This window comes from Geospiza fortis, unplaced genomic scaffold, assembly GCF_000277835.1.
Source record: "Geospiza fortis unplaced genomic scaffold, GeoFor_1.0 scaffold11, whole genome shotgun sequence".
Lineage (NCBI taxonomy): Eukaryota > Metazoa > Chordata > Aves > Passeriformes > Thraupidae > Geospiza > Geospiza fortis.
In genome coordinates, this window is record NW_005054304.1 from 15,414,886 (window position 1) to 15,429,769 (window position 14,884).

The following is a 14,884-nucleotide window of genomic DNA, read 5'->3' on the forward strand; positions in this document are numbered from 1 at the left end:
CACCTGACAGACACTGTGTACAGAGAACAATGAACATTGGACCTATTCCTGGAACAGTCAAATGGGCAGTAAATAGGCTGAAATCCCTAAAGAGGGGATTTCTGGGGGCTCTTTTTAATTTTTTTAAATTTAATTTTATTTTGGCAGAACTGAAAAGGGTGAAATAACAAGGAGAAATGAGGCAAAAAATGTTTACATGTACATACATATGTGTATACATACATATACACACACACACACACACACACACACACATATATATACATATTTCCACCTAATTTTCTTTATGGTTACAGAAGTTTTTGTTACTGTAATGTGCCATTCCTTGACAGAAGAGCAAGAGGTGTTGCAGGATCAGTCCCAAAGAGAATACCAAGGATAGGGTATGTCTAGGCCCTGGATTGATTATTAAGTGACAGAGCACTGCAGTTATACTTTCCACACACTCCTGCCTGAAGGTTCCTTTCCTATTGTAGAACCCACTTAATTGAAAGACAAGTGCTATTTGAAATGCTGTGTGTACCTTGTCATGTAAGTGGCAGACTCCTGTTTACCCTGGCAGCAGTTGTTTTAGGAAAATTGTGTAAAGTTAAAACGTGAGGAGAAAAGATGGTTTTGCCTTTATACACTATATTGTAGTGGAAAGTTCAGCACTTGTTCCTGCTATGTGATTTCAGACTTGCGCAGGCTGACTGTGCTCCTGCTCACATGGAGAGAGGCCTCTGACTGAGTGCAGCACGAACAGCGTTAGGTCATGACTGAAACTTGGGAGAGTCAGACTCTGCTCAGCTACAAATGAAAGAACATGTTTAGGCATGCAGTTCCCACAGGCTCAGAAACTTCATGGCAAAGCTGTTGAAATTACATCTTTCTAAATACTGAAAATCAACAGTGCTTTATTTTCTTCCTCTTGTCTGCAAACTGCTTTGTTATTATTCAAACACCAGTGCTTTTTATTTCTCCTCTCAAGACATCAAACATTTATTTACTAGGATGGCCAGACTCAGTCTGACCTTCAAAATGTGTGCAACTGATTCTGAATGTTTTAGTATTAGGTCAAAGAAAGAGGAGCAATTCTGGGCAATCTTTGTGAAACATTTTCACTTTGTCCTATGACTACTTAACTGTTGTGTCTGCTTGGCCATCTTTTTGTGAATTTACAGATCCATTTTGTTTTTATTGCAGAGGGAAATAGAAAAAATTGTGGCAATTGCATGGAATATCTTTCAACCTTTTCTTTTTGGTTTAATTGGAGCAGAAGTATCCATTACATCTCTTAGGCCTGAAACTGTTGGTAAGATCATTCTGAAATAATCCAGCTTTCATTACTGGCTTTGAAAGAATCTCTATAAAGAAATCTAAAACAAAGCAGATTATGGATGACCCCCCAAAAAAAATCAAAAAACGAGAAGCACCTATGCACAAAAGCACTGAGAAGTGTTTGTCTCTTGCAGGGCTCTGTGTTGCTATATTAGGCATCGCCCTAGTTGTGCGAATCATAGCAACATTCCTGATGGTGTCCTTTGCTGGGTTTAATTTCAAGGAGAAGGTATTTGTCTCACTGGCATGGATTCCCAAAGCCACTGTCCAGGTAAACAATCCAACTTCACTTTCATTCCAGGCTAAACCTATTTTCTTTAGCAAAGCTCCCTAACTAGTACAGCAGTAAGCAGGGAAAGGTTCAGGCTCAATGACAACTGAAGGTAGAATATTGACTGTTCATACTCTAAAACACTCTAACTGCTTGAAGAGTGTGTGGAGGACCTTCTATGTGCAAGTGTTTTGCTTGCGTCCTGGGTTTACTCTTTATAATGACAGTGAATTGCATATATACCACAGGAAATATAACCACTTCTCAGCCATTGCTGATTATTGTGCCTTCACATACAGATTCTGAGACCTCTCAAAGGTAAAAGCATTTCCCTCTTACACATGAAGTGTCAGCAAGGACAGTCACATCCAAACTCAGAATGGCTTTCAGTTTGTGATGATTTTGGCAAGGAGTAGTCTGAGAGCCATATTAATAGAGATGCCTCTGGCTGACTACATTCCTACTCCTTTATTTCAGGGATTGTCATGTCATTTGGACTTTGCCTCAGTAGCATGATTACTTGCAAACAAAAGTTAATAATCAAAACAGGCAAGGCTTATTACATGATCAGTGATACAAATTTTCAGAAGCTGCCACTAGTTGACTATTGTCAGGATACATTCTCCAAGTGAGGCATTTTCACAACTGCAATACACAATATACTGGCCTATTTCATTAATCACACATTCCCCAGAAATGTGGATAAAATGGCAGCTAGGCAATGTTCTTCACAGGAGGAAGCCACAGATAAACTCATTAGCTTAGGAAATTCCAAGCATAGTCAAGTGAAAATTGTCCTCACAGGTGTAATACAATGTTTACTTCGCTATGTACAGCCTAAAAACAGGTTGAATGTACTAAAAATGTCAAATTTATCTGAAATGTTGACTAATGATAGGTTCGTTTTTCCTCATTCAGTGCTAAAGATTACTTTCTCCATCTCAGCAATGTTTTCTTCCCTGCAGGCTGCAATAGGTTCTCTTGCCCTGGATACAGCAAGACAACATCAAGATGAGCAAAAGGAAAAGTATGGAATGGATGTACTGACAGTAGCTTTCTTGGCTATCTTGATCACTGCTCCAATTGGAGCTCTGGTTATCGGCTTGGCAGGGCCCAGACTTCTGCAGAAGGCTCAGACAAAGAGCAAGGAGGATGAGGAAGGTGCAGAGGTTGGAGAAGAGGCAGAGGCCTGTGAACCTTCGTAAGACAACTGCAGCAGTCTGGTCCTTCAACCCTGACACCTCTGTTGTGTAAAGATGGCGTATCTAATCTTGCTGGAGGAACCTAAAACTATCAGTCACCACTGCTATTTTTAAAGCAGCCCTGGTGGAGTTCTATAAAATATTTTTATGTGAAGATGGTGCCTTGAGATGAAATAGCTGAACATACAGTGAATAAGATGACCTGGCAGTGAGTCACTGAGAAGTTAGCAGTCAAGAGTTACTTGAAATGTGTGGGTGGTGAGGCCAAGGAGAGGGTCAGAATTGTTGAGGCGTGGAGTGGAGTCATGAGGTAGAATATAAGCCAAAAAAATGGAGACTAATGTGATTAACTCCTTGATGGTTGGAACTGGGCTGTGAGATGACAAGTTATACAACTCAAAGCAACTTCAAAGTAAGTGGTTGTTGACACGTAGTGAACAAGTCCTGCCATCAGTTAGTTAATGACTGGTGATTGATCAGTTGGTGATTCCCTCTCCTTCCTCAGTTGTGTTCCAAAACTTGCCTTTCCGTATTGCTGTTCTTCCTCACAGCTGATGCACTCCTTTGTGCCTTCAAGGACTGTCAGGTCTGGTTGTACAGCAAGTGGTACTTACATGCTCAAAGAGACAGTTGGGGCCATCATAGACTGGTAATAAAGATGTTGGTGCCAGCAGAAAAAAGGACAGAGCCTGAAAATGAGATGAGGGTTGTGGGATGGCTGTAAGGACTGGGGGAGGGTTGTATGGGATTGGGATGGCTGCTTCTTCACCTGTGTACCTCAGCCTTCACACAACATGATACCAAGAGAGAGATGCTGTTCTACAGCCAGGAGTAACTTCTGCTGATCAAAATCCTTCTCTTGCCTTTTAGGTTAGGTATCACTTGACAGATACCAGCAAATCTGTCTGGCTTCAAGTAAGTTGTTGGTATCTCCATTCTGAGGCACAGGGTCAGTATAGCATCCCTCAAAAACTGGAAGTTACTGTGTTATTTTTTGGAAAGGCTATTAGATTGTGCCTGTAACTGAGGTGGACAACACTCTCCTGCAGATTGCTACACTACAGTTTACTAAACTCATTTTACCATATCCTGTGTAGAATACATTTGCTGGTGTCTAGGTTTTGGCATTAGTAAGAACAAATAATTTCTATTTTAGCTTTTAAATTTTTAATATGCAAAACAAAAAAAAAATACAAAAATACTTTTAACTACTTAAATACTTCTGATGTTGACACTGTACTATTTGCGGAGATTCATATGCCATACAGATGAGCTGTATATGTAGCTGTACATGTATGCCTTTGTATAAGCCTTACTCTCTAAGCAAAAATAGTTCTACTTGAGTAAAACTTAAAGGAGTTCACTTTTTTGTAAAGCTTTATAAAAAGTAGAATCCTCACAGAGGGATCACTCTGCCAAATTTGGAACGTGTTCAATAACAGAAGTGTGATGTTGTAAGGGTTACAGCCCTTTAAATTTGGACACAACCTTAAGTACAAAAGCAAACCTCCGATGAAGAGGTCTTGTTTGTGATAGCCTCTAATACTTCCTCCCCAGCAAAACAGCATGTCATAAATGGGATTTGCCTGTTCCTTTAACCTCAATGTGCTCTCAGTTATACATTAGATCACTACCACAATTCTGAGTGCCTGAATAGGCTATACCAATGAAAACTTGCCATCTTTTTTGTTAGTCTAAGTGAGATTGAATAGATTTTTCTTTCCCTGCCATTTTGTGTCTGTATTTCTCATGAGACCCCTTTCTCCCAGCTTTTATTAAATCTTCAAAAAGTATCAGGTTGGAGCTATTACAGGGACCTGCAGATCTAAAATTAAAAGCTTTAATGCTTTAAAATGTTCCCTCTCCTTATCTTCCAGAAAGAAAACACTTGCATCTTTTCATTAAATGATATGTCAGGACTAAGCACTTAAGAGACTGGGGTTTTTTAGTAAGTATCATGACAGTTTCAGCTGCTTTTGAATAGCAGCTAACTTTGAGATTAGATTTCAGTTTTTATCAGAGTACGGGTGAAGCCTGACATTAAAGAACACCCCCTTTTTAACAAAATGCCTTGAAAATCATTACTGAATAAGACCAATTCAAGCCAATTAAATAATCATGCCATGGTATTCTTTTATTTGCAGGAAATAAAATAAGAGCACAATGTGCAGTAACTGATAAGCAGAGTCCCGCTGTCATGCAGACATAATCACAGGCATAGTGTGGGAGAAGGCTGAGTGTGCTGTTCTAGAAGGTTCACAAGAACCTCTGCAGCAGAAAGGTCTGACAGCCGACAGTGTTCCCAGCAGCCAGCATCCAGCAGTTACAGCAGGCAGCATATGGGAAAAGACAGAAATTGTCTATCTGCAAGCAGGGAGTCCAACAGTCCATGAGATGTGATGATGATGTGATTATAATCACTGCTTACTCTCTCTTTTTCAGCCAAACTGAGCTTTTTATGGAATTTAAACTGAAGTCTAAAATCAGCTGTGAAAGAGTCATGGAGTAATACAGCCACAAAATGGATGATAGTTTCTGCATCTTGCTTTTTAAATAAAGAGTGCAAAAGACCAAGTTTTTGGTCAATTGCACTTCAGTTACATTTACTTTGTCTAGTAGTTGCCCCAAGTCAGACACCTTTCTCCAAACCTATTTTACAAGTTTATTTGTATTCTGTTATAACCATGTTCAAATTAATTATTAAAAGAAAAGAAAACATTGCTGTTCTTGTAGAGTAAATAGGTGTCACAAAATGCTGATTTCAATTTCCCTAGATTTTCCATCAACACTGAAGACCTGGTCCTATGACCTCCGTTCCAGTCTTTATTGGTATTTAGGGCAAATTTATTCCTGTGTATGGAGCTTCCCAATTAGATTAGAAAAGTCAGGTAATTGGTTCAACTTCTCAGTTGCTGGTGAGATACAGAGCTGTACAGGCACTTCAGCTTTTAGCTATCTATCTCTGACTTTAGATAGAAAAGATTAGTAAATTCTTTGAGATTTTCTATAGCAAGTTCTGTGGACATGAGAGAGTATTACCTTGACAGATTTTGAAATCCAAGGAAATGATGATTTATCTTGCTTGTGATTCTCATTAAATTATCTTGTGGAAATTATAAAATGTGCTTTCTACAAAAGAACTGTGACTTGCTCTTGCAACACTACAAATTTGTTCCATGCCCTTACAGATACAAGGACAAGCAAAATAACTGTCCCTGTTTATCCTACAGCCATGTCTGTAGATTGCTGTTAAACTATCTCATCTAAGAGCAAGTAGGGAGAAAAAAAATAATTCCATCTTTAACATAGCTTGATTAAGTAATGAAGAGGTTAAACCTTACATTGTTCTTCTCTTCAAGGAGTTTTTTGGGAGAGACAAAACCCTGTTGCTGTATTACTCACTTTAACAAGGTTTCTCTTAATTTAACAGGTTTGGTTGTGATTTCAGAGGAAACCAATCTGTTTGAATACAGAAGTATCCTGATAAAAGCTGGAAGCGCATACAGGCCTGTATCTAATAAGTCTGCTACAGTAGACTGTAATTTTTAAACCCTGGAAAAAAGTCAAAGACAGGGCTTTACATCTCACAGTTAATTTCTTCACCAAACTCAAGAATTGGGGATTGGTATTCTATATACATCTATAAGTGAAAACAGTGTAAGATACTTAACTTTATATATTTTTCTCTGTTATACATGTTTATGTCCTAATACATTTATGGTTTGCTCATCCATTAAGGCAGGACCATCATGAAGTATTTAAACAATAAACATTATACCATGGTTCTGTTACACACTTTGTAAAAGTGGGCATTTAACACACAGTCACATCCTGATCTGCCATCTTTTGCTGCAAGGCAAGAGGTTTTGGAACCTAGAACCACAAGTGTCACAAACGGAGGAGGAATGATCTACCTTAACTCTGCTGCTGCTGCAAGAGCCCTTACGTGTGAGAACAGCTTTCTGACTTGCTTTCTGTTTCAGCACTCTGGTGATCAGCTTTGGCAACAGCTCTGGGGCTTCCCACCTAACAAAGGGTCAAATGAAATGCTGTTAAGGAATGGGTGAGATCTGTTATGGTACCATTGTCTAAAACTGGAGCATGGACCAAATTTTTATTTTTAAACTAATGGATACACTATTTCATGGGAGAATTAAGCACTTTAGAATAATTAATTAGAAATCCAGCTGTTAGGTAAGTAGTAATTATCTGCATCTGAATATAAGCCTCAGCACAGAAACGTTCTGATTTGCCTAAATAATAATTCTGAATGGGTAACAAGCCAAGAGAACAGCTCAGCTCTGCATCCTCACTTCTGTCTCTTAACCCATTCATCCCTTGATGAATGTGCAAAAAGCAGTGACTGTAGTGCAAGGGAACTTGCAGGAGGCAAATTTGTGTCTCCTTACCACCAAAACAGGGCCCAAAATACAGGGTTAATGGTAGTGGGTGACCTACTCAATAGTTTGGTTTATATATGACCTGGAACTGCCAGCACTCCACCTGGGATGCTGTGTGTAACTTTCCAGCAGTGTGGGGTTTGTCTGAGCTGGGCTGCTTTGTGTAAGACCAACAAACCGCCCACTTAGACACCACGCAGGCCAGACCTTCAGCTTGCGTGACTTAACATTGATCTGCTGCCTGAAGATACATTCACAAAAGAGAAAGTTGGTATCTTTTTCTCCCCCACTTAAGTACACTTAAATTTGTTCCTGAAAAGCTGAGTAAAACATGATTTCTCAGCAGAACAAATTCAACAGAAAAGTGCACTTGAAATAGTGACAGTTTTATAATTGTATGTTCATACAAAAAAAGGCTTAGTTGTAGAAAGTCAATTTATTATTGAAATAAACGACTTATTTACAGAGATAGGTATTTTACAGTTTTACAAAGCAGGCAAAATTCTTCTCAGAATAAGGTACCAAAACAGTGACAAATTCATCACTGTCTAAATGCAATTTATTCCAAAAAGAAATCTATAGCAATCATGAAACTAAATCATACCAATCACATAACAAAACGCTGTCCCTTGCAACTACAACAGTATAAAAGACTTTTTATCAGTCATGACCTACATTAAGCATCTGCTATACTTCTTTCTTCTTGAGTATTAGTGGACCTACATTATCTCCTGTTAACTCATTGTGCTTGTTGTGGGAGCCATCACAGACAGGGAACTGGAAAAAAAAAAAAACAAACACAAGGGATTAGCATAATTCTGTAGAGCAGCTGCGTGGTGATTTCTGTATTTCTTCCTAAGCCCTGAGTGCTCTGATAATGTTGCTAGTTCCTCCTGTGATGTCCTGCTTCAACATCAAACTCCCTGTCTCCTATCAGACACAGGATACTAAGGACAACAACAAACACAGTTAATAAGTAACTAAGTCTGGGAGATCCTAAAATAGCTGTTCTTAGACACAAAGTCAGGGACAAAGTGTTTTCCATGAAAGAACAGCAAACAAAACAGCTATCACAGCTACAAATGTATTTACTGTGCAACTATTAAGAGTGCTCTTAATAGATTTAGTCATTTGCAACCAGAAAGTACTTTTATAAGAGAAGCTGAAATACTTGGCTGAAGTGATTAGTCCAAAGTGAGAATAGCTGAGTTAAGCTTCTTCAGTTCAGGGCAGACATTTTGTTTTTATTAAAAAAGGAAAGCATTTGATCCAGGGAAAACAAAACCAGACTGTGGTCAGGACATTCAAAATTGAATCAGGAAATGAAAATTGAGGCAAAATGAAATACACTCATTTACATCTAGCTAATTTGGGGGATATGGAATATCCCAACCAGTCATCTCACTGCTATGGACCAGACAGGAATCACCAACACAGGCCCAGCCTTATTTTCATTCTAATATGAACAACTTTCTAAGCTTTGTTTTTTGCAAAATAAGAGTAGTTATCTCTTAATTAGCTGCAATGTATTTCCAAACAGTAAAACAGGTTTGCTTGGTTTTATTCTTACTCACATGTGGTCACTCTCTAAACAATTTTAGAGAAACCCTACTGTGTTTCTTTCAAGTTTCTACAGTTGCTTTCTTCAAGTAGACAGTTTTGTGCCATTCTGCAAAGTTCAGAAGCATGTTCCAATTCCAGACAATGGCAACAACTCAACACAGAGCAATCCACCACCAAAGCTAAACTGCTAAAAATAATCAAGTTTCAATCTCTAACCCTACAGTAGCACAATGTCTTACCGTCTTCGAACGCCAACACCTGCAGTAAGCTTTAGTGAGGCACAGATCTTCAATGTTGATCTCATTCACTACTTTGGGATTTTCCTTCTGGATCTTGAGGTTAATCAAGCTATCCTTCTGCTGTTTCTTCTTGGAGAGGAAGGGACGAACAGCAAGGTAACCGAGCAAGGCCAGCACGCCCAGGAAAGGCAGTAACCGCAGCCATTCTGAAACTAGAGATAAGGTGGGATTTAGGCTGGCTTTTGGCACCACTCCAGGATGGTGCAGCAGCAGCTACTTGCACATGGCTTAGGCTGAGGGTATGAAACAGGGCTGCTCAGGCAGCAGGGCCCTCAGGACAAACAAGATTCCATTGGTGAGTCTCAAGGAAAAAAAGAAGACATAGATTAAATCCTAGGATTTACTCCAGCCAAAGTAAAAATCTGATTCCTAGAATTTAAGGAATTGAAATTAATTGATGAAATTGAATTTTATCACTCTAGAAGATGATTCAATGGAAGAATATAAAACATATAGAAGATTTATTGAAATGGGCAACCCTAAGGTACTGGCAAAACCTTCACCAATTTCTTTGGTTTTATTTTTCAGACCTCTGTTTGCTCAGGGATCTGCAACCAGTTTCTACAACACAGAGGAAGAAAGACACCTAAGATCAGGAGGTGAAGTCACAGAAAAGGTAAGGAATTTCTTTCAAGTACAGGTAAAAAAATAAAAGCATCCACTGCAGATCAGGCAGCCTTGCTACATCATTATAAATCTTCTAGGCATGCTGGTGAGAGAAGACTTACTAGACTTTTTAAGAAATGCATCAGTAATTGGCATTTATATATATAAAGTGGATCTACTTTTCCAACAGAACATGCTGTGACAATACCCCAGTGCAATTTAAATACCATGGTGCACTAAAGGTTGAGAGCATTTTTCTAAATTCCTGGAGACTATATTAAATCTAAACACTCGTCCAGAAGGGAGTTTAAAAATACTTTAGAAGAGAAAGAAAAAAGTATAACAAGCTGGAGCACAAATAGCTGCACAAGCACTTTTTAAGACAAGACACTAATTGACTTCTAAATTATTTATGATTATTTATAGCAAGATTATGTTCTACAGATTGTTTTTTGAAATTAAGATGTACAAGAAAGTAAACACAACCAAGGAGGCTATATCTGCCAGGTGGGTTGTAGCCCTGAACAAGTACATTATTCTTTATAGCTTGATTTCATTTGTACTAGTAAAACAAAAGTTTATGCTAATACTTCTCCAGTTAGAATCGAGTGGATTTTTCTTAAGGATTTGAATTTTCTGGAACCAGACCATATAATGAAAATAATTTGTGGGATTAATATTTTGTTCTTTGTTGCCTTTGATGTGACAGCCACATTTAGTGCATTTATCTGGAAATGCATCACAGCTGCATAAATGCTAAAGGCACTGCAAGAAGTCTCAGCAGCCATTCCCCAACTGCACCTGCAGCAGTCCCTACAAACCACAATTCACCACATTCACTAGGACTCACTGCAATGCATTAATCTCTGGTGCTCTTTCCTTAGTTCCTCCAACAAGCTGCAAGCCCTAAGTAACAATTAACACTGAGATAGTTAAATCTTTTCAGCTACACAGAATCCCGAGTTCCTGAACAGCGGTGCCTGTTTGCCTTTTTTAGCATTTCTTTTCCAGAACACTCCATCAATTCCATCAGGAACCCAAATACACTTTCTGACCTTACCTGAAGGACTGACTTGGAATGTATTTCAAAAGAGAGGAAAAATATTTGGTCACTGAAGAAAAATTCCAAACTTTGTATTTAACCTGACTGTTGACAAAAATGTGGATCTCTACAAAGCTACTCCTCTGAACTCCAAGACAGAACAGACATTCCAAGAAGCACAGCAGGACCAGGGCATCTGTCATGTGTGTGGTGAATATAACTGGGCTAAGACTGACATACAAAAAGGACAGGTCTCACACTCTGATACAGCATCAAAATGAGAACAGTGGTCATGTCTCTGAATGGCTCACAGCCATCTGGGTTCATACAAATGAAAGAGGAACGTGATAGCTGTAACCTCTGAGCAAGGAAATTAGAAATAAGCAGGAATAGGATGTACAAGGCTGTTGTTTAGGATGGTTATTATTTAATATTTGTACCAAGATAACTGCTGATAAATAGTTTTGTCCTCACTAGCCAGTAAATTCTGTGCTTACTTCTAATTTGGGAGTCTCTGGAAAGCCCCCCGTTACATTCATGTGTACACTAACCATAAACTGGCTTGTTATTGCCAAAAAACTGCCTGAAGCTCCTGTGTTTAAACTGAAAAATCAATGTGATCATGTTCTAAGGCATGAGATACAAGACACTGTCAGAGATCTTTAGGCTGGGTGAGCAGGGATGGTAAAAACCCTTCATCCACACTAATGCAATGCCTTCCTGCAAGTATAGACTGCTCTGGTTTTGAAGCCATGCATACCTTTCTGAAGCAGATGTAGGGCAATTCACAAGACTTTATTTTCACAGCTGACAACTCAGAATTCAGACATTACACTGATTCTGGAGATTCTTTATCAGTTCTGCTGCCTGGGGAGAGGCAGATTTTGGAGACAGAAATGAAGAGTAGTGTATGGAACAGGTCAATCTTCAGACTTGTGTTAGATAGAGACTAATCCCAAAGATAAGTCCTGGAAAATATCAGAAACCAGAGAATTCCAAGAAGCTGAGGCAATGGATATTTTCAAGGAGAGGTGGTCTTAATTTTTAGTCCAACAGTAACGTGTCCAAAACCAAAAGAAACACATACACTATGAACAAAGGTACAGACCAGCCACTGAGAAGAAAATCAAAGCAGGCATTCCCTGCTTATCTTCCATCAACTACTCCTTTGGTATCTTTGACTTATGTTTCAGCTACTTTTTGTGGAAATAACCCTATGCAGACCCAAAAGCAGCTTCTTAGAGTAACAGCTCAACTGCAAAGCAAGATTTTAACAAGTATTAATTTCCAGTCAAAAGGAATATTGGAACTGTGCTTGTATGTCCTCTAAACTGATGACATTCTTCATGCAAATTCGAAGTACCTACTAATTACATTCTCTTCAGAACTAACAAGCAGATCTATCCTGGTTTTGGTTGTTTGCTATTTTGAGGTGAATCTCTATGCCATTTTAATGACACCTTCCAGGGCAAAAAGCAATGCTGGCATGAGACAACACTGTTCATTTCACTGAACTTGAGAAGACTAACGAAGCAATGACAAGGCACTGGAAGAGGCTTCTGAGCAGCACAGCATGATAATTTAGATATCCACTTTCAAACCCAAGGTCAAACATTCTTTCCTTCCTCCCTCACTGCTTTTACCTTCAGGAGGTATGCACTGGATGTTAACAGTTTTTCTCTTCAAACAAGCAGTTTTTCATTCTGGTTTTGTAAGGTCACACCAGATAACAGATGTCTAGATCTTTAACCAGCACACTATACAACATCCTATAAAAAAACCTAAAATGCTCCATATACATATATTCTGTTGTTTCTACAACTGATGCACTACAGGAACTGAAATTGCATCTACCTACAAGCTAATGAGAGTTTAGAAGCAATAAAAGAGTTAAAAGACTGCACTGTTCAAAATCTGAATTCTGGCCTGCATTTGCAAACAAGGTCTATGTTGCCCAGTGTTTCATAGTGCTGGTCCCTGACTAAGTTCAATAGATGCCACCAAAGGGCAAATATTATTGCACTTTAAATGTTTTTAGACCAATGTTACTTGTCACTTTCCAAAAAGGAGCAAAGTATGCCGTTTACCAAAGAATATACTTTGTAATTACAGTAGCAAACACAAAAGGTCACATTAATTTTCTTTATTGTCTAATAGTCTTTCCTAATGATAATTCACTGCAAAATACCCCAGGACTGGGAATCCCCTGCTCTTAGAGGCTTTAGGACAGGACAAAGACCACAACAACACAGAAGAGGCAGCACTTGCTCAAGCAATCATTTTCTGAAATGAAACTTAAGACTGACAGCAGCTCTGCGTACAAGCAAGCACACATCTCTTCACTGAGCAATGACTTTCAATAACCTTTATGCCCTAAGAGATGATAATTTTTTACTGTAGGTGCCTAGGATGCAGTGTCCTACAACATCCTTCTCAAAAGTCTCACTGTGTTGCATTTATCCTATGCCATAACTTGAAGCACCTGTTCAGTTTTGCTTTTTTTCCCCCATTTTCATTCATATTCATTCTGGGAGGAAGAGGTAAAAGCATGGTGGCAGATACTAGTCTAGCTTAGTATTGAAAAAAAGAATTTAAAATGTAAAAATGTTCTCTCTATAGCCGTGTATTTTTAAATATACCTTTGTCTCCCGTTTTTAGAGTCCAAAAAATCACTAAGAACTAGAGGCAGTGGATTTTTCAGGTATGCACATTAAATCCTGCCAGTTCTCAAAAGCAGTTTCTGACTCAGCTCCTTCTTTTACTTTTGTTTAGTATTTTTGGGACTGACATTTCACATGTTTGGTCTAGACTTAAGAAATCAGTTATTTGCTTCTTGTCCTCTCTCCAAATTTGAGGAAGTACCTTGAAGTCAATGGGGTAAACAATGTGACAACAAAACAGTTCTCCCATGCTGATCACACTAGGTGAAAACCCCAAAGCCCTGATTCTGGTCTACAGACCAAACCTTCCAGAGGTTTTTCAGAATAAATCATATTACTACTACGCATTATGAGTACAGAAGACTGCACAAATATAATCCTGTTACAAAAAGACATAGTTAGACAAGTGAAGCAGTAAGATACTAAAACATTACTAAGCTTAACAAATTTTAAGTCAAGTTGTGGTTACAAGCGCAATTGGCTTCATTAATAAACTGACAAATACTAGAAACAGGAGAAGTTGAATTGTTCTGTAGTTTGTTCTATCCTCCCTTACCTCCCACCTCTGTAGCAGCTGAATTTCTCTACTTGGTAAATATAATTAACAACTTTTTCATATGAGAGAGTACTTGTGGAAGAGAACAGTTAATTTAAAAGAGATTTGCTTGTTTCTGAGGAAGAGAATGAGACTTGCAGGTCACAAGCAACATAAACACGCTGGAAAAAAAGAAGTGCTCAAAGCTGGCTTTAAATAAACTGTGCCTGTTCTAAATTTAACAATTTTCCAGCACTATCACAGTCTTGGTGTTAGTGCTGCAAGACATAAGGTTGATTCTGCACTTTGATAACTTTTTCTACTTCTACTTTCTGTGGAGAGCGTTCGTTCCTTCTAGTCACCGACCTAATCCTGTCACTTGCCCTGCCTGAGGGCCTGCCTGTGTCACACGGCCGAGCCTGGGCTCCCAGAGCCCCGGGGGCAGAGCACTGAGCGCCCACAGAGGTCGCCACTACTCACTCTTCGTTCCTGTTCACTCTGTCACAGGGCTACAATCAATGAACTGCTCTTTCTACTCCCTCACGCAGAAAATACTTACAACAATTACTAAATTTAAAAACTACTCTAAATTTATGTATGTGGCAGGTTCCCAGAAAGAGATTTTTTTTTGTTTAACTCGGTTCAGATGCTGTCTTTGACCTGTGAGGAAGACGAAGAGGCCGTGCTTTAGGCCTCCGGCTAAATCCCGATCCATCCCGGCGCACGGCCTCTGGCCCACCGGCGTTGATTCCCAGAGGAATTTCAGAGGCGAACGTTTTACGCTGTCCCTGCACTTCATCCCGACAACTCCCCTGCCCCCCGACACCTCCAGTCGGGTCATCCTCCTGCTACAACAGTTCAGGGTTCGGCGTTCCCCGTTCTGTGCCGCGGCCGGCAGACAGCGAGCGATGCCCGGAGGGGGGAAAGCCGAATCCCAGGCAGGACCGAGCGCGCCGCCGGGGCGGGAAGGGGGTCCCGCTGCCCCC

At 39.4% G+C, this 14,884-nt stretch overlaps 1 protein-coding gene across 1 annotated transcript in view; it reads left to right on the plus strand.

The window, feature by feature from the left end:
* SLC9B2 (solute carrier family 9 member B2) overlaps positions 1-3,272 on the plus strand; it is a 17,641-nt gene extending 14,369 nt beyond the window's left edge. The window contains exons 10-12 of the mRNA XM_031066462.1: positions 1,186-1,294; positions 1,455-1,591; positions 2,557-3,272. Coding sequence (XP_030922322.1) covers positions 1,186-1,294; positions 1,455-1,591; positions 2,557-2,796 — 486 coding nt within the window. The 3' untranslated portion in view covers positions 2,797-3,272. The remainder of the gene's footprint in view (positions 1-1,185; positions 1,295-1,454; positions 1,592-2,556) is intronic.
* The last annotated feature ends 11,612 nt before the right edge of the window (positions 3,273-14,884 follow it).